At 44.5% G+C, this 19,809-nt stretch overlaps 1 protein-coding gene across 1 annotated transcript in view; it reads left to right on the top strand.

Annotated features, from left to right (window-relative positions):
• The first annotated feature begins 3,281 nt into the window (after window positions 1–3,281).
• The window catches only part of SKIL (SKI like proto-oncogene), a 34,400-nt gene continuing 17,872 nt past the window's right edge, over window positions 3,282–19,809 (top strand). Inside the window, 3 exon segments of the mRNA XM_043994319.1 lie at window positions 3,282–3,393; window positions 5,763–5,964; window positions 6,589–7,756. Coding sequence (XP_043850254.1) covers window positions 6,652–7,756 — 1,105 coding nt within the window. The 5' untranslated portion in view covers window positions 3,282–3,393; window positions 5,763–5,964; window positions 6,589–6,651.

Genomic DNA, 19,809 nt, shown 5'->3' on the forward strand with positions numbered 1-19,809 from the left:
CCTGATTTTTCAGGCTTCAGTAGAGTAAAATGGATCTCGCCTCGGTCCAACCATACTACTGAACATCTTGAGAAGTAATTATGCTTTTTAAAAAGTAAGTATTCATTTCTCTTGAAACATGATTCTCCACCTTCCTCCTCCTCCTCTTCCCCCAAACCCCAAACGAGAGAAAAGTTTTGAAATGGGTTTATTGTTCAGACGGGTCTGACTCTTCATGACCCCATTTGAGGTTGTCTTGCCAGAGGTACTGGAGGATATTGTCATTTCCTTCCCCAGTTTATTTTACAAATGAGGAAACTGAGGCAGACATGGGTTAAGTGACTTGCTCAGGATCACACAGCTAGTTAGTGTCTGAGGCTGGATTTGAACTGCCTGGCACTCTATCCACTGCCCCACCTAGTTATTTAATAGCTAACATTTACATGCTGGTTCACAATTATTAATCTTACTTGATCCTGACACAGAAAACCTGGGAGGTAGGTGCTATTGTCATCATACCTTTTACAGATGAGCGAACTGAAGCAAAGAGAGATTGGGTGACTTGTCCAGGATCATACAGCTATAAGTGTTGGAGGTCCAGTTTGAACTCAGGTCTTTCTGACTCCAGGTCCAGAGATCGAATCATGGGACCACCTAGCAAATATACTTTTTATGCCCATTCTTTCCTCTTTCCCACTTACATTTTTCTATTTCCAAAGAGACCTTTTTAGCAACAAACATTTATCTATGGCACCTCTCTGCTTCAGACAGCAGGTTAGGTGCCCAGGTTTTGAAGAACAAAACCCCAAACAGAACCAGAAATAGCCTCTCCCTTCAGGGAGCTTACATACTGCTGGGCAGAGTTGGAGGAGGGTATGATAAACATGGAGCAGTGCAAAGAAACTGGATTTGAAGGCCAGGTACTTGGGTTAGAATCCTGACTTACTCTCTGTGACCATGGAGAAATCACTTTGCTTCTCTGGGATGCAGTTTTTCACCCCTAAAAAGGAAGGTCATTTATCCAGTCAGTCAACAAGCATTGATTAAGCACTTACTGTGTGGCAGGCATTGTACTAAACTCTGGGATTACAAATAGAAGCAAAGAGTTCCTTAGGGACCTTCCATTCTAATGGGTTTTGTTTGGCTTTTGGGGGGATCCCTAGTGTTTAGCACAGTTCCTGGCACACAGTAAACGATGAATTACTGCTTGTTGATGGACTGAAGTGGAAGATAACACATAAAGAGGAGGTTCTGACCACAGTTCCAAATGCTATGAAACTAAGTAACTAAGGTAATTTGAGGAGGAAGAACTATGATAGCTGATTATTTATACAGGAATTTCCCAAGTGTGCCTCACGTGATCCTCACAACAGGCATCCGACGGAGGTAGGACATGCTCACGGGATCATGGCTTTAGTGCTGGTTTTGGTCATCTTATGGATAGATAGGTAACATTCATCCAGCACGGGAGGAAACTAAGGCACAGAGCAGTTACATGACAAGGAAGCAAGCAATGATTTCCTAAGAGCCTGCCGTGGGCCAGACAGACCTTGGGCCAGGCGCCGGGGACACAAGGTCACACGAAGGCCCCTATCCTCTGGACGCACTTACGTCCCTTATGCTCCGTCAATATCAGAGCTGCTCAGACACTTCCACCATGTTGGCAGAGCCTCTCCTCATCTCTAACGATTCTCTTATTCTTCCAGTTCTTGGGTGGTTAGTCTCCACTCCTTCGCTCCCCTCCCCTGAAAGTCAACCAATAAAAAAAAGAACCCTGGAAAAAAAAAAACCTCGCTATTGATGCTCTGGGTGTTTTAAATCGCACGAGGGGAGGGGCCCGGACCAGGGCCAGGGAGGGAGGGTGGCTGAGGCTTCGCTTGGGCTGCAACTTTTTTTTTTTCTCTTCCAGACGACCGACTCCCTGGCTGCCCGCGGGCCGAGGTCAGTTCAGGAGAGGAGCCTCAGAGCGCGCCCTGTTCCGGGACTGGAGTCCAGGGGCCTGGGGGGGAGGGGGCAGGGCCCGGGGCAGCCAGAGGCAAGGTCGGGGCGGGGCTCCCGTCTGCTGGTGCAGAGCTGGCTTTCTGGGGCGGGCTGGAGGCCCCGCGGTCTAGGAAGTATGGGGGGGGGGAGGGGGGAGGTTCTTGGAAAGAGGGGGAAGGGCGCCCGGGAGCAGATGCTGTTCTCGGTTGGGGGAGGGGTGTCCCTGACCTCCCCACTTCGGGGACTCGGAGTTGAGGGGGCTGGAGGGTGAGAGCAGATGCTACCAGGGTGAGGGGGTGTCCCTGACCTCTCGTGAAGGGGGCTTGCAGGGGCGTAAGGGGAGGGAGAGCAGATGCTGCTCTCGACTAGAGGAGGGATGTTCCTGACCATCCTGTGTAAGGGACTTGGAAGGGCGCGGGGAGGGGGTGGATGAGTAGGGGGGAGGATGCCCCAGCCATCTCCGGGCTAGGGACTCACTGGTGCGCTTGGGGGGGGGGCGCTCCTGACCTAGGGTCGCGGAGTCCCAGACCTCCCCGCGTGCGGGGCTCTCTGGAGCACCTAGGCTTGGAGGTGCTGCCTTCTCCCTGGGGCAGAGGGTTTGCTGGGGCCCCTGGGGAGTGGAAAGATGCTGCTCTCTCCCTGGGGCAGGGACGTCCCAGACCTCCCCGGCTGGGGGTTCTCAGAGGCGCCTGGGGGGGGTTAGGAAATGCCCTCTCCCTGAGGCGGGGGCGCCTCCAGCCTCCCTGGGGGGTGTGATCACGGGTGCGCCTGGGGGCTGGGGAGGTGCTGTTTTCTCTCCGGGGCGGGGGCTCCCATGGGGGGCTCGCGGTGGCCTTTCCCCGGGGCAGGGGCGCCCCGCGGTCTGGCTCCGGGCCCCCGCGGGGCGGGCCGCAGACAGCTGGCTCGGCCCCTCCCCCGCAGCCCGGCCGGGCGGGCGGGGCGGGAGGGAACATCCTGTCTGCTCTGGGCGCACCGCAGACAGGCTCGCGCGCCAGCCGGCCAGACAGCGCGCGGAGCCGCGAGGCCCAGGGAGCCCTGCGGGCGGGGGCGGGGGCGGGGGGAGGGGAGGTGAGCCGGGCGCGCGCGGCCCCGGTCCCGGCGGCGCGCCGGGCGGGGAGCGCGGGGCGGGGCCGCAGCCACAATAGAAGGCCGGGGCCGTGGGGCGCGTTCGCGCGCTCGCGGGCACGGCGGCGCGGCCCGCCCCTCCCCCTCCCCACCCCCGCGGCCCCTCCCCCGGGCAGCCGGAGACGGCGGCGGCGGCGGCGGCGTCTGCGGGAAGCTGTGTCTCCGCAGTGACGTGGGCGGTCTGTGTGCCCGGTGACGTCAGAGGGCTGGCTGTGTGTAGCCATGGGGGGGCGGGGGGTTCGGAGCGGCGGCGCCGGCGGAGCCCGGGGGAGCCTCGGAGCGGCGGCAGAGCCCGGGGGAGCAGCGCAGGTACTGTCCGGCCCGGCTCGGCGCGACCGGGCCCGCGGGCAGGGGGGCGGCTCGGGGGGCGGGGGGCCGCGCCTGCACTTGACCTCGGCGCCCGCCGGGGATGCCCTGGCCCGACGGGGCAGCCGAGCCGCCCGGGTGGGGCGCGGGGAGCCAGCCCGGACCTCTTTAACTTGCGGGAGGCGCCACGGGCGTGGGCAGGGGGTCCCACTCGTGTAGACCCCCGCCCGCGCCCCCTCCGCTGACCGCCCAGCTGGGGGGAGGACGGCGGGGAAGGGGGCTGGGGACCCCCGGGCAGGGGAGGGAGAGGACTTCCACCCGCGTCTGGCTCCCTCCCCTCCCCCGTCTGCCTTCTCCGTGGCCGTGTCTGCCTCCTCCCCTGTGTCTGCCTTCCAGTGTCTACTCCCTTTCCCCCTGTCCTCCGGGTGTCCCCCCTCCCCAGTCCGGGTGTCCCCCCCCCCCGTCCGGGTGTCCCCAGTCCGGGTGTCCCCCTCCAAGCCCGGTTGTACCCCCCTCCTCCGGGTGTCCCCCACCTCCGGGTGTCTCCCAGTCCGGGTGTCCCCCTCCTCCGGGTGTCCCCCCCCTTCCGGGTGTCCCCCCCTCCTCCGGGTCTCTCCTCTCCCCTTCCCTCCCCCCCGCCGTGTCTACCTCTTCATCTTTTCCCTTCCGTGTCTTTACCCTGCCTCCCCCCTCCCGAGTGTGCCTCCCCCCCGCCTCCGTCTGCTGCTCTCCTCCCGTGTCTTCCTTCCCCCCCACCCCGTCTTCCTCCCGCCCCCCCCCCCTCCCCGTGCCCCCGCTCCTGCTTGAGTGGCGCCCAGTTCCCGGAGTGGGGGCAACGACGAAAAGGGATCGAAATGACTGGGGGTGGTGGTGCGGAATAGCAGGAGATTTCTTCAGCCTCCACTCACCTATGCCCCCTCCTCTGACTCGGTCTCTTTCAGTTTGGGGGGGGAGGGAGGGGGCTTGGGACGTCCCTCCCTAGGGACCCTCCCTGGAGGAGGTGGAGCGGCAGAAAGGGACTTTCACTAGTGTCTTCGCTCTGCCCGCAGCCCATCCACTGGCCGAGTCTTGACCTGCGAGCTCCGTTTAGTTTCAGGGGCCGCAGATTGGGAGAGGATGGGAGGGTGGGTAAGGAAAGGAAGGGGATTTCCACTCGTGTGGCCCCTTGCTTCCCCCCACCCCCCCCAGTCTCCACCCTGTTTGAGTCTAGACTTGTTCCCGGGGGCAGACTGGTAGGGGGCGGGCTGGGGATGTCCCTCTCGGCTTGGGGAGGAGGACTCCCACCTGCCCACCCCAGCCTGATTTCTAGTGTTCTGCCTCCCCCACCCTTCCCTAGGGTTTTGAATTGAGTGCTTGACTCCTCGTGGGTGTAGAGGACTTTCAGGGTTTGGGGAATTCCCCCAATTCTCCAGGTGATTCCTCCTGTGCTTCGTTGTTTGACTTGGCTCCCTGGGCTAGGGTTGAAGTCAGTGGGTTCCTAGTTCTCCTGTTGTCCTTCCTTTCCCTTGTTGAGATAGATGGAGTGAATAGTTCTGCCCATAATTCCGGGCAGCTACGACTCCCCTTTTCCACCCTCACCCCAATTTCTTCGATTTACTCAGGATTTCTTTTTATGAGAAGGAAGTGGAAGGAGGATCCTTCCCCCCCCCCCCCTTTTCCCCTTCCTCCATTTGCATTCTTTGTGAACTGTGTCTGCAACTGCTTTTTGTCCCAGATTAGCCTTGTTCAAGGTTGGAAGGTCAAAGGATTGGAGCATATAGTTCCCAGGCACCATGCAAAATTTCTCACCTTTTGGGTATACCTACTTTATGAAAAACCATGAACCTTTCGTTTCGTCATGCTACAAAAATAATTCAGCTATACTAGGCAATTAATGCAAAAAAAAATCAATGCAATTTAGATTAGGCCATCAATATTTACCTATGAGAGAGTGAGTGCTGATTTGAACACTTGGCTTTTTTTCTTTCTGTAAGTACTTGGAGTTAATTCTTTCGAATGATATTAGGGAATGCAGTAAGTAAATTATTCTGATTATAATGGCAGTCAAAAGAGGTTCCCTAGTGATTAGCATTGGGTGAGTTGGTTCGGGTGCAGCCATTGTGTAATTCTGTATATATGGCGAGTTAGCCCCTCTGCTGCCCACCAGACATATCTGGGGAGACATTTTCCAAGCTGCCTTCGTCTTTAAATGAAATTATTTAAATCAATGGCCACCAGATTCATAGATTTAAAGAAATGACTTAAAAATATCAACCTCTGTAAATGAACTTGCTTCACCATTGAGAAACTGCTCTCCAATGGAACCTTTGGTCTCTGGAACAAATTCAAATATAACATTTCCTTGTCTCCACCCCCTCTTTTCTTTTTTACAGATTAATTGAAAGGAGAATGAAAAGAGCTTTGCAGAAGAAGCAAATCCAGTAGATTTTTCTTTAGGTGCTGTTATTTTTGGTTGCAGAAATCCAGGTGAAGGGACAGACAGTGGTCATCTTGACGGACATCTCCTACAGGGACCTTTTCATTTTGTCTAATATAGACGTCTTTTGGAGTAATACATTTTCCCAGTAGCCTCAGGTGAATTTTCAATTTCTCTGTACTGTGTTAATAACATTTGGGGGGGGGGGGCAATGAGGGTTAAGTGACTTGCCCAAGGTCACACAGCTAGTAAATGTCAAGTGCCTGAGTCGAGATTTGAACTTAGGTCCTCCTGAATCCAGGGCCGATGCTTTATCCATTGCGCCACCTAGCTGCCCCCTGTTAATAACATTTTGATATGTGTTCAATTCTCTTATAGAAGACCACAAATACTGGCATAAGATGCAAGTATCTCTGATACTATGCTTTAGAAGAATTGTACTGAGTCAGCACATCTCAGATTGAGATAATTAATGACTTAAAATTAAAAAAAAAAGTAATTGAAGAATGTAGGAAGCTCAAGGTTCACTGAGACTTGGAATCTGAGGCAAAAATGTTAAATACCTTTATACTTGGAGGGTTTAAAAGCGACAGGCATATTTTATTAAAGGAACTAAAGTGAACATATAAAATCCTTTGAGTAAATCAGAGCTTTCTTTAAAAAGAGACATTGTCTGTGTGACCTTGGGCAAGTCATTTAACCCTCATTGCCCCATGCAAAAAAAAAAAAGACATTGTGATTGAGAGTAAAGTTACTTTGAACATTTTCTTATTTTCTTCCAGAATAAACCATCAAACTAAGATGCAAATTTCATACTTAGTTATTTAAAGCTCAACAGTTCAGCCATGGAAACTCTCCAGACTAGCTTCCCGTTGGTTCAGGGCTCCAATAAAAAACGAAATGGGCTAAGAGATGAGGGCAGCCCTCCAATGAAAAAAATGATGACAGAGATGCACATCAACGGGAAAGTGCTGATAGACACATTGCCGACCGTAAAGAAGGAGAACGTGGATGACTACGGTGAAGCTCCAATGGAGACGGATGGAGAAAAGGCCAAATCCAGCTGTAATTCAGTGTCTGAACCTTTGCACTTAAATCCTAGTTTAAAGCACACACTGGCACAATTCCACTTGAGTAGTCAGAGCTCCCTGGGTGGGCCTGCAGCATTTTCAGCTCGTTATTCCCAAGAAAGCATGTCACCTACTGTATTCTTGCCTCTTCCGTCACCTCAGATTCTTCCTGGGCCATTGCTCATTCCCCCAGATAGTTCCACAGAACTTACTCAGACTGTCCTGGAGGGGGAATCTATTTCTTGTTTCCAGGTTGGAGGAGAAAAGAGACTATGTTTGCCTCAAGTCTTAAATTCTGTACTTCGGGATTTTTCACTCCAGCAAATAAATACCGTGTGTGATGACTTGTACATATATTGTTCACGGTGCACCTCGGAACAGCTTCATATCCTGAAGGTCTTGGGAATCCTTCCGTTTAATGCCCCTTCCTGTGGGCTTATCACACTCACTGATGCTCAAAGACTATGTAATGCTTTGCTCCGTCCACGTACCTGCCCTCAAAATGGTAGCTTGCTTCCTGCTAAAAACTCCTTGGCCCAGTTACAAGAAACTGGCAGGGCCTTTGAAGTGGAACATGAGTGCTTGGGTAAATGCCAGGGCTTATTTGCGCCCCAGTTTTATGTTCAGCCCGATGCGCCATGTATACAGTGTCTGGAATGCTGTGGAATGTTTGCGCCCCAGACGTTTGTGATGCATTCTCACAGATCCCCCGACAAGAGGACTTGCCACTGGGGCTTTGAGTCAGCCAAGTGGCCTTGCTATCTCCATGTAAACCAAAAGTACTTAGGGACGCCGGAAGAAAAGAAACTCAACAGTCTTTTGGAGGAAATGAAGGAGAAATTTAGTGTCCGGAATGGAAAGAGAGCTCAGTCCAAAGTAAGTGCTTTCATTCTAGCCTTTGAAAAGGTGTCCGAGTGAGAGGCAGATTTTTCTAGAATTGAATTGATGGTTTCAAAATGACACATCCTTTTAAAGATTGCAGTTGGTAGATCTTAGAATAACTTGATGCATCTTAAGAAACCGTGGAATGGTCACAGATGTGGCCAAATGAGAGGAGACCATTGCTTCGTGTAGATAGATGGATACTAACTGTGCTGTTTCTGTGATTCATGATCATTTACTTTTAAGCATTGGCTCCTTTTGCAAATGGGAGAAGTGAACCACAGGGACATCTCTTGGTTTGCCCCAGTTGGCATTTCTGAGTGACCCACCAATGATTTTTTGGCATCATTTCCCTCTTGGACTATTCGGATTTTATGATCCCTGAAATGTGATGTAGAAAAAAGATTTATTCTAAGGACTCGTGATTCCAGTGTCAGAATAATCTTAAAATTTTATAGTAACTGATTTTTTTTTAAAAGAAGACTGTATTTACTATGGTAAAAGGCTATATAAATAGGAGAAATGAGCAAAAAAATTAGAAAGGGATAAATTTATCAAGCAATAGGAAGGGGAAAAACTTTGTGACAATGATGTTGATAAGGTTAGATTTCTAGTCTAGCCCCTGTACATTTTAAACAAGGCTAAATATTTTTTTCCCCTAAACCAGCTTTCTTAATTAATCCAAGCCTCTCTTTTTTTTTTTGACTGTCTTAGTACTTTGTTATGATGAGTAAATCTATCGAAATTGTGTTTCATTGGAAAATCTTTAGTCACAATAGTAGCTGTTTAGCTGTTAATTCTTCAAAACATATCCTGGAGTGTTCCTTTTTTTCCAGAAGAAGAAGAAAGTGAAACACAGAGTAAATGACTCCTTGAAGGTCATAGGGCACATAAGTGTCCTAAAGTAAGGAGCATAGCTAGGAATAGAATTTTGATTTCTTGTCCAAAATATGAGAATGTTGTCCTTTCAAGATAGGAGAATTCAGTTCTGGTGATAGAAAATGAAAGAGAAAATTTGCTTCTGCCAGGGTGTATTACTGTGGACTGTTTAAACCAGGTAGGTTTGGAAGTGTTATTTCCTGCATGTCTCCCAATGCTTAGCACGGTACCTGGCATATAGTAGGTGCTTAATAAATGCTTGTTTCCTGCCTCTTCTGTAGAGTAAGCTACTCCAAAAGTCAGAGTTCATTATTGTCTTCCTGTATGGATGGGCTCAGATTTTTTTTTCTTTTTAGTAAAGTTGACACCTCACATCTTCTAACTTTCAGATTTATATACAATTTTGCTTAACTTCATACTGTAATGTGACCTTAATCAGGTCACCTTGCATATAGAAATTGTATGTGTATGTAATAATAATACTTCTTTTTATATGAATAATGTCCTTCCTGTAAACAACTGAGGATAAAGGGTGACCTTTCTGGTTACAGCCTGGTTCTGCCATGGGGTTTGTGGTGGTTATTCTGCTGCAGGTTTATAAAATACAAAATGGTAGAACCAAGGGCACAGGAAAACATATTTCCTTATTCACACTTAGCCCAAACTAAAGGAATAAAACGATGTGGGAATGGCCTCTGGTTTTATTAAGGTTAAAGCTCATCTTTAGTTGGTGATGCAGTTATGCGTTCTGAAGACCATATATATGGCAGTAAATTTGAATATTATGCACCCCAGAGGATTCTAGCTACACTCCTCTCTACTAGGTACATTTAAGGAACTTGAAAGTTTGCAAGACCCTTTAAATACCTGACCTCATTTGAGCCTGACAGTAACCCTTGGTGGCTAGATGCCCTCAGATGAGGAAACTTGATACTTGAGAGATTTGGGAGTTACTTGGGGTCAGACGAGCTCAGTGTCACTGTTAGAATCTGAATTCAGTCTGGTCCCTGGACCCCAAGCTCAGCACTGTGTCTACACTACCTCTCTGACTGCTTTCTTGCTTAGATTTGTATTTTTCAACTAAAATACCCCTCTGTGATTTAAACAATTTTCAGAAAGCAGAAGGTATTGTAATTGGAAATCTCAGAAAAAAACAAATTTGAAAAAGCAACTGTTAGGTGCATTAGCCTTTTAAATTAATTTACCTAAGGATGTTTTTTTTTTTTTTTTAAGTGAGGCAATTGGGGTTAAGTGACTTGCCCAGGGTCACACAGCTAGTGAGTGTTAAGTGTCTGAGGCTGGATTTGAACTCAGGTACTCCTGAATCCAGGGCTGGTGCTTTATCCACTGCGCCACCTAGCCGCCCCAGGATAGTTTGTTTTTTAACCTGTGAATAAACACTATAGCGTTTGGCCTGAAGCCAGGATGACCTGAGTTTCAGATCTTGCCCCCCCCCTCCCCCACACATCGTGGCTGGTTAATTACTTTAAATCTCTTAGTGCTTGAGGTACTTTTCAAGTTGTAGAGAAGGTGCTGACCCTGTATTGGTGGAAGGAATTTCCTCACTTGGGAGTTACCTGTACCAGTGAAATCACAGGTCCAGTCCTCTAACCCTGTTAACATGAATGTAAGCCTGAAATATATAGACATCTTAGAATGAGCTAAGAAGGAAGTGCTTGACTGGCCTAATGCATTTTCTCTAGCAGTATCTAGGTATACATTAGAGTGAGTTGGCTGCTTCCGGACTCTCAAACGCACTCAAACTAAACTGAGAAAACATCCCCCCCATCCCAAACATGGTGTAACAACAAAAAAAGACCTTTCTGCCTTCATGTTTTAAGAGTGTCTTTCATGTCTTAATATCTGTTATACAGACAGAATTAGGTTTATTTTGGAAGCCAAACAATTGGCACTACTTTAATTTGCATTTATATGGCTGAATCTTTGTTCTCTAGATTTTATTAAAAACAACAGCAATGAAAAGCTTTAAAATTAATAGGCTGTTGTCCCTTGTTTCATGGAACTGAAGCAATCCTTCTGTTACTCTTTCATTTACTTGAAAAATTTATTGCTGTTTCTAAATATTTTCGAGTAGAATGAGAAATTCAGGGAAGTACATGCAATGAAGATGACTATGTAGGGACAGCTTCCAAGGTCTTGAATCATTTCATGATTGTATTGAGGTAAGATCCAGATTTGAGGGGATATTATTATTCTTTTTCTGAATCTATAAATGCCAGAAGTGCACTTCAAGTTTGTGGCAGTGAAAAACTATTTGCTGTGAGATCTTCTAGGATGACTATTCCCTGTGTGGCTTCCAGGTAAATAAACCACCCTCCCTCCCCCAGTGGTTTAGTTAGAACTATCACTGATCACACACAAATAGTAAGTACCATATTTTGTTATTGTCCTTTTAAAAATATATGGTGAATTCCGTTGCTTTAGACTCTCATTCTTTAATAAGTTAGAATCAAAGTCATTTGCTCTGTCTTATCTGAGAGAATCGTTATAAACAAGCATATTAAATATAGATTTCATAATGTTGACATTAAGGGTATTTTCTAATTTGATTTTTCACAAATTTGTTAGGGCTTCCCCCCTCAGTATAGTGAGATTTTTGAAACAAAACAAACAAAACAAAAGCCCAGGGGTCTAAACTGAGGATTAATTTTCTTCTTTTGTAACATTTCCTAAAATCTAACTTTTCTAAAAATGTTGTCTACAAAATTAATCTTAGCCTTGCATTTTCTTTATCAACAATTGTTTCCCTCCAGGAGATATCTAGTCCAAAATCTACACCCATTTCTCTTCATGAAAGTGTTGTCCTTTTGTGTGTGAAGTAAACAACTGGTCAGTGCAAATATATAGATTTTTCTGACAGGTTTGCTGCTTGGTACGAATCAGTAGTGGGTACCTTCAATACAGTGCTACACTGATATATCTATCCACTAGAGTTCCTTCTTAAGTATCATTAGCGGGTATCAGGCTATACTTGCTACATGACTTGTAGTGTGTTTTTGCATTTCAGAAAATGGTTGCTATTTTGTAATTAGGATAAATTCGGGGAGTACCTGGGGATGAGGTGTCAGTAAGTGGTGGATGGGTGAATAGGGAATGTTATAAGAGCAGAGTCCATAGGGGCCACATGTAGGGACACATGGGAAAACTTCCAGAATTTTAAATTGAGCTTAAGTGATGGAACGAGATAACATAGGCTTTGTTACTAAAATGTAATTTAGGACTTGCCTGACTCTCTCCATAATGTTTAATGGACACACCAGATTTTCTGAGAGTGAAAGGGCGCGTCAAAGGCACAAATGTAGCGAGCTTCTTCATGCTATATACATAGTAACAGTTCAGTCCTTAAGTATTTTCACTGAATGTGTGCCAAAGAATTGTTGACTGCAAGTGTCCGATGTAAGAATGAGAAACTGTTGCCATTTTCTGTGGGACTTCAGTGACTTGGAACTTGCTGGGTAAAAGGCTGAGAACTTGTAGTACTCAGGGGTCGGTTTCAGGTAAAGTAACAGTGTTAGTCTCCCCTCTCTGGCTGAGCATCTGAATAGAGCGGAGGCCAGTTCCGTTGGTCCCTTTGCTATTAGACTGGGGTGTCTCTGCTTCCACTCTGGCATTTGGATGAAGTACTCTGGGTCAGATGTTTAGAAGCGGTTTGGGAATAGTGCCACCTTATGGCTCAAGTTGGTTTTCACTCCTAAAAAGAGGATTAAGAAAAATTAGAGGCAAAGCCCAAACTGTTATATAGCTGATATATCAATGTGTTCTGTTAGATATGGAAATGAGAGAGGAGACTAAAAGAGGGGAAAAGGAGAACGTATTGTCTTGGATAAGAGGTGGCTTCTTTCTATAGTAACCTCGTAACTGTGCATAACCAGTGAACCATACTTGATAGCTAGGTGTGCATTATTCATTAGGTATGCATCTGGAAAAATTAGGGGCGTTATCAATGAATCAGACAATTTCAGTGCAATTAGAATCTATATACAAGTAGAGCGTTTGTGGGTCAGGGACTTGAATAATTTTTAAGTAAAATGTCAATGAACTCCATTTGAGGATCAAAAAATAGCTTAGGCTTACATGTAATCTTTGTTTAGAACATTATTCCATATATATAAATTCTAGAATAACAATTTGGCCTCAGAATATTAAAAGCAGTTAAAACAAAATCCTAATGGAAGCTAATAGTCAAGTATTCTTTGTTAGCTGTAGCATATATGTGTCAGTCAATAAATCTTCATTGTTTGCTTTCAGTAGCACAGGAGGGGATACAAAAGACATCTAACCCTACCTCCAGTTTTAGAATTACTTTTGGGGGGGGCGGGGCAATGAGGGTTAAGTGACTTGCCCAGGGTCACACAGCTAGTAAGTGTCAAGTGTCTGAGGCTGGATTTGAACTCAGGTTCTCCTGAATCCAGGGCTGCTACTTCATCCACTGCGCCACCTAGCTGCACCCGTAGAATTACATTCTGATATGATTTTTCCTTTTGGCATTAAATCACCAATGTGCAAATGTCATGCAAAATAATATCAAATGTGGAAACTCAAGTGTTCATGGTTAGAACACATCAGATCTGACAACTTTCTATTGCAGCTTTTAGTTTGAAAGTACTTTGAGATACCTTTTCATCTGACCATTCAAATTTACTGTGTGATGTAGTTAAATGAGGTATTAATAGTAAATTCAATTATAGACTAGAGTTGAGACTTATTATTTGGCTTATACTGTGTCTCCCCCCAAATCTCCCCTTTAGCCCCATTACAGATGGGGCAATGGTCGGCTCACATTAGCTGGGTGGCTAGTAGCTAGCAGAGAGTGACTTGTATCCAGAGCTTTTGATTCAAGTCCAATACTCTTTTCAGTACTTGTCATGATTATCCACCATGATTATCAGCGAGGAAAAAGAATCATAAATAAAATTTGTATGCAAGGAGAAATCCTAGTAAGCCAGAGGGGATTGGGGAATAAGCGCCACCTGAGTTTGTTCATTGGGGAGGCCAAAATGAATTGGCTATTTGGAGCCCTCTCTTTGTGGTTGAGGGTTCATTCAACCTATTGTTCCCCCCTGTTGCCAGCCTGCTCATTACCTTTAGGGAAAGTGCAGAAAAAAGTGCAGAAGTGCAGGAGGGAGGTGGAGGTAGTATGTTCACCCATAAATGTGGAAGTAACATCTGCAGGTTCTCAGTGACCTTGAGAACAGCATACTCCATGCCCTATTTTAATGATCCTTGTGGTTGTACACTGACTCTGTTTCTACCATCTCCCTCCCACTTCTGTTTACCTTCTGATGTTTTGTTCACATCTCTATGAATGACCAGGCTATTTAGACTTTCTGGCTTAATTGCTCTCTAGGGAAAAAAGCATGTCTTTGATTTGAAATCAGAAGGCCCGGGCACAGATCTTAGCTCCCGCTTGCTTCTAGTTTTGTTTGGGGGTGGGGGGAGAGCACTACTTCTTCAGGGTCAGACTTCGGGTCCATCCAGTTCTGAGGTTTTATGTTTTTGAGTGAATCACTTGATAATCTGGGCTTTACTTTATTTTCATTTGTACAAATGAAGGGAGTGGACTCTACTGTAGATGCTGGCTTTAAAATCCTGTGATATCCTCACTGTGATTACTGAGATGATGGGAGCCAGAGGGAACTACTTACGACATTTCCAAACTGCTTTGATCTATCCAAAGTGAATGCTTTGTCTGTTCTAAAGTCTCCTGCTATTTGGAAGCCTCAGAGGCATGTTCTGCTCCTCAATTGTGACTCTCCCAGAATTATAAATGTACATCATTAGGTGACAGACTATGGATAATAATTATCATAGTCTGTAACCCTATGAAGTATGGCTATTTTGGGCACCTTATTTTTCTTGTCTTCTTTCCTCGTCTGTCTTGTCTTCTTATGGTGAGCTGTAACATTCTTCTTTTGGGAAAAATGTATTTTTTGGTTGAGACTGACTGAACTTAATTGTCATCTACAGTGTGAGACAGTGTTAGGCAATAGGGAGTTAGCACTCCTCAACCATGGAGGCGTTCCTATCTTATGGGGGATGGCATCTGTGTCCCCAGAATATAGTTACAAGCTTGGAGCGGTTGATGGCAAAGGATAGAACTGGACCAAGGGTTCTGGGAAAATCTGAGGAGCGACAGACACAAAGCTGGGTCAAGGCTTCATGGAGGAGGTACAAGTTAAAGCTTGTCACCATCACTGAGCGTCAACACTGTTCCTTTTATGTCATGTGTCACAAGTGCTTAAGACATGTTATATCAATGATAACTCAGTTGGTGATGAAAGGTTTCTAAGCCGCCTACACATTTGAGGCATAATGAAGAGAGCTGATCTCTGGCCAGGAAGGCCTGGGTTCGAGTCCCGCCCTGACACATCCTGACTGTGTGACTTCGGCAAGTCACATTACTTCTCAATGTGCTTCTGACTGCCTGAGATTTGCCTGCATTGGGGGAGAGAATAACTTCAGCCACATACCAATGAAATCACTGGGCCAGTCCTTATTTTTATTGAGCATATCAGAATTCTGGCCAAGAAAAGAATTTGACAATTCCTCGATGCTTAGAGTCTTATAAAAAGGGGCAAAACTGTAATGGCTTTTCTTCTAAGAGTTTCGCTATACGGGAACATTATTAACCAGCTGTTTTGCCTTTGTTTCTTGTGGATAGTTTCACATAAAGGTTGCACATTTATTAGAACACGTTGTGCCTGTGCCTTTCCAGCCTACAAAAGGCTCATTCAGTTAGATAACAAATATGAACACTAGTCGTTTAAAGCTAAATAGAAGCCTGCCGTCATTTTGATTTGCCTCATCAAAACATAACAGAAGGGCTTGGGTCACATTTGTCCCTTGTTTTTTTAAAAATTAAATATGTTAAAACTAATGATTGGCATGTGATTGTGTACAAAGCTGAGCTTTTTAAAATTTAATTTTTATTTTCAAAAAATGCTGAAAGGGATATAAGAAGCCAGTCAGCTCAAGCCCTTTGCTTTTATTTATTTTTTAAGAAATGATTCCAAATTTAACACCAAAAAAGAGGAACATTTCTATACACAAAGTAGAATGTAAAAAGAGGATTATATGAGGAAACACGAATCTCTTATGTATAGCTTGCTTTTGAAAAAAAATATAAAATAAATCCAACATGTGACTTTCAAAGGTAGCCTACTTGTTTGTCTCTTTTTAACCTTCTGTTGTCTTCTTTGCATTTTAAAAAATGTTTCAATTACCCCTTCTCCTCCTCCTCCTCTTCCTCCTTCTCCTCTTCTTCTTCTTCCTCTTCACTAACTCCCCCTGCCTCACATGATTCCATCTCCCTAAATAAAAGAAAAACCACAATTCTCATAACAGATGAGCATAGTCAAGCAAGATAAATCCACACATGGGCCATACCCAACAGAATGTGTGTTGTATTCTTCACCTTAAGACCACTGGTCCTCTCTGGAGGTGGGGGAACATGAAAACTGAGCTTTTTTAAAAATCCTAAAAAAAAAAAAATCCCTGTGTACACAGTTCATGTTTTCTAGTTACTTTCCACCTTGTAACACTTCTCTTTATTTTTGTTGTTGAATTGCTCATTTATAAGCTGGTGAGAGCTGGTGGAAATCTAATATACTAAGGTGTCTAGTTTTTTTCTGTATGATTTTTTTTAGGACTAGCTAATAGTATGCCTTTTGTATTCTCCTGAAATTATCTTGTATTGAGCACCTGCATTTCTTGCTACTATACATAGGAAAAATTGCTAAACAGGTATGTTCACTGTGTGCCTAAAGTTGCACTAATTAACTATGTGGGTCATGTGCTGGCATGCTTGGAAGCATTAGCAACCAATATCACATCAAGAGTGAATAGTGGGGCAGCTAGGTGGCGAAGTAAATAGAGCACCAGCCCTGGAGTCAGGAGTACCTGAGTTCAAATCCAGCCTCAGACACTTAACACTCACTAGCTGTGTGACCCTGGGCAAGTCACTTAACCCCAATTGCCTCACTAAAAAACAAACAAACAAACAAAGAGTGAATAGTGAGGATTTAATTTTCTTTGTATAACTGACATTTAGGAGTGTTAGACTATAGATATTATGTGTATATGTGAGTGGCATTGATAGATAATTCACTGGTTAGATACATTTATTCTGTTGTACATTTTGGATAAAAGAATATATTTTCTATACATCTGTCTCTTTACTCTTTTTTTTTTTTTTTTTTTTTTTTTAGGCAATGGGGGTTAAGTGACTTGCCCAGAGTCACACAGCTAGTAAGTGTCAAGTGTCTGAGGCCGGATTTGAACTCAGGTACTCCTGAATCCAGGGCCGGTGCTTTAACCACTGCGCCATCTAGCTGCCCCTGTCTCTTTACTCTTTTTTTTTTTTTATAGTTTTACTACCTAGCCAAATTTTTTTTTTTTGGGTGAGGCAATTGGGGTTAAGTGACTTGCCCAGGGTCACACAGCTAGCAAGTGTTAAGTGTCTGAGGCCGGATTTGAACTCAGGTCCTCCTGAATCCAAGGCTGGTGATCTATCCACTGTGCCACCTAGCTGCCCCTGTCTCTTTACTCTTAATGGGTGTTTGTGAGTCTTGTGGACATGGCAATGGAGGGTTTAATTATAATCCTTAGTATTATCTTGTATGATTTTTGTATTAAATACTACATTTTTCTGGCATTTATTTTCCTAATTCCTGGTATTAAAAACATTAAGGAGGGGCAGCTAGGTGGCACAGTGGATAAAGCACGAGCCCTGGATTCAGGAGGACCTGAGTTCAAATCCAGCCTCAGACACTTGATACTTACTAGCTGTGTGACCCTGGGCAAGTCACTTAACCCCCATTGCCTCAAAAAACCCAAAAAAACATTAAGGAAAGTCTTCAGTAAGTGTTCAAGTCTGGATAGATCTTTGTAATGTCCTACCACTCCTGAAGTCCACTATCTCATTGTGGGCCATGGGAGTGAAGTATTAGGGCCTACCAATCTGGAAGGGCTTCTGGTCTGGTGATGGACTGGCAGCTCTTTAGGGAGCCTCATGATTGCCAGGATGTTGGCTACCAAGTCACAACATTTTTTGTGCACAGTAAGCTATAAAGTAACCTGTGCTGAGGCTGGCAGAGGCCCAGCATGGCTATTGGAAAGTGTTTCCCATTTTAGTTAGCCTGTCACTGGGACTTATTTGAAAGAACCTGATTTTAAACTGGTGAAAAATGAATTGGGTTAAATGTGTGATGACAGAAAAATTGGACTATCTCAGAAGTTCTTAATCTTTTTTTTATTATGCTGCTGACCCCCCCTTTGACAGTCTAGTTAACCCTAGAACTGCTTCCCCGTTTGACTTTTTTTACATGCAGAATATAAAATAGGACTATAAAGGAAACCAATTATTTGTAACAAAGTTGTCAAAACATATATTTTTTCAGAAATCAAATTTATATACTATAGGTTAAGGACCCAAAGTATTTATTTATGCAGTAATAATTTCATATTTAATTTTTGAGTGTAGTGGCTAATGATTTTAAAACGTTTGCGCTTTAGTACAAGTTGCAGTATTAGTGTGTGAAACTGGAGTTTGGTGAAATGGTTCTTAATACTTTAGATTTTAGGGTCCTAAACTTAGTAACTATTAACAAAATGTTTTCCAGTAAGCATGCTCCTTTATGCAGAAGATAGAGGGAGGAATGTGCTATTTAATTTTTATTTCCAAATGTAACTTACATTATTTTCCATCTGACAGACTAATATGGATTGTTACACAATCATTATACACTGAATTTTCATTAGAAGGTTCAGTTCTTAGTGGGTGGCTAGATAGCACAGTAGATAAAGCACCGGCCCTGGATTCAGGAGTACCTGAGTTCAAATCTGGCCTCGGACACTTGACATTTACTAGCTGTGTGACCCTGGGCAAGTCACTTAAACCCCCTATGCCCCGCAAAAAAAAAAAAAGGTTCAGTTCTTAAAGGAGTTTTGCCCAGAAAAGCATGTTAAATCAAGGGTGAGATAAAACATTGGAAAGGAATACTTCTTGCTTTGGACTTTAAAAAGTAATATTTATTTTTCCTCCAATGACATGTACAAACAATTTTGACAATTTTTTAAAATGTTGAGTTGCAAATTCTTTCCCTCCTTCCTCTTCTCTCTTCTACCTGAGACAGTAAGCAACTTGATATAGGTTATACTTATACAATTATGCAAAACATTTCATGTTAGTCCTGTGAAAGAAAACAGTAAAAAAAACCACCATAAAAAATAAGTGAAAAATAGTATGCTTTGATCTACATTAGACTCTGTGAGTTCTTTCTCTGGAGATGAAGGGCATTTTTCATCATGAGTCCTATGGAATTGTCCTTGGATTGTTATATGGCCGAGAATAGCTAGTCCGTCACAGTTGATCATCACACAACATTGCTGTTGCTGTGTACAACGATCTCTTGATTTTTCTCACTCCGCTTTGCATCAATTCGTGAAATGCTTAGGACTTTTAAATAGGTTTTTTTAAATCAACCATTTCTGACGAATCCTAATTAAAACAATCTTTCCTTGCATCTTAGGACATTTTATATAGTTTCATAGTTTAAAGAGAGATTTTAAAAAATTGGGTTGAGATGTTTGAAATTCAGCTTGTGCGCCTGAGATAAGCACTCCACCTGTTTGGGATTGGAGATCGCAAAAAAACTTGATCTGTTTCTTTGTTAAGCAGCACATGCATGTTGTGGCTAAATATATGAAATATACAACTTGCTGCCCTGTTGAAAGGCGTGAGGCCAGATAACTGTTGCTCAAGCTCATTTTTATTCCTGCTTTGTAGCTGCTTCACTGCTGTGAAGCAGAATCACTTTGTTCCTTTTTGAAGTCCTAATTTGTCAGTTGACACAAATACAGAAAGGATAAGAGAATCCACTCTGCATCTGTGAATGGTTCATTGCTTAGTATGTTTCTTCAATTGCATCTAACATGCAGTTGGGATAATTTATTGTTGGGTTTTATTGTTTACTATAGCCAAACTTAGTGAAATTAACCTCAATCATCTTATTACAGTCACTTTCATGCATTTTTCCATCCTTTGTACAACTCATTTGGTACAGCAGTCTCCCAATAATTCTAGGGATTCCTTTCATTTAGGAGGCAAGACTTGGAAGAAGATATATCCTGGAGGGTGAGTAGTAGGGAGAA

The sequence above is a fragment of the Dromiciops gliroides genome, chromosome 3 (assembly GCF_019393635.1).
Source record: "Dromiciops gliroides isolate mDroGli1 chromosome 3, mDroGli1.pri, whole genome shotgun sequence".
NCBI classification, from domain to species: domain Eukaryota; kingdom Metazoa; phylum Chordata; class Mammalia; order Microbiotheria; family Microbiotheriidae; genus Dromiciops; species Dromiciops gliroides.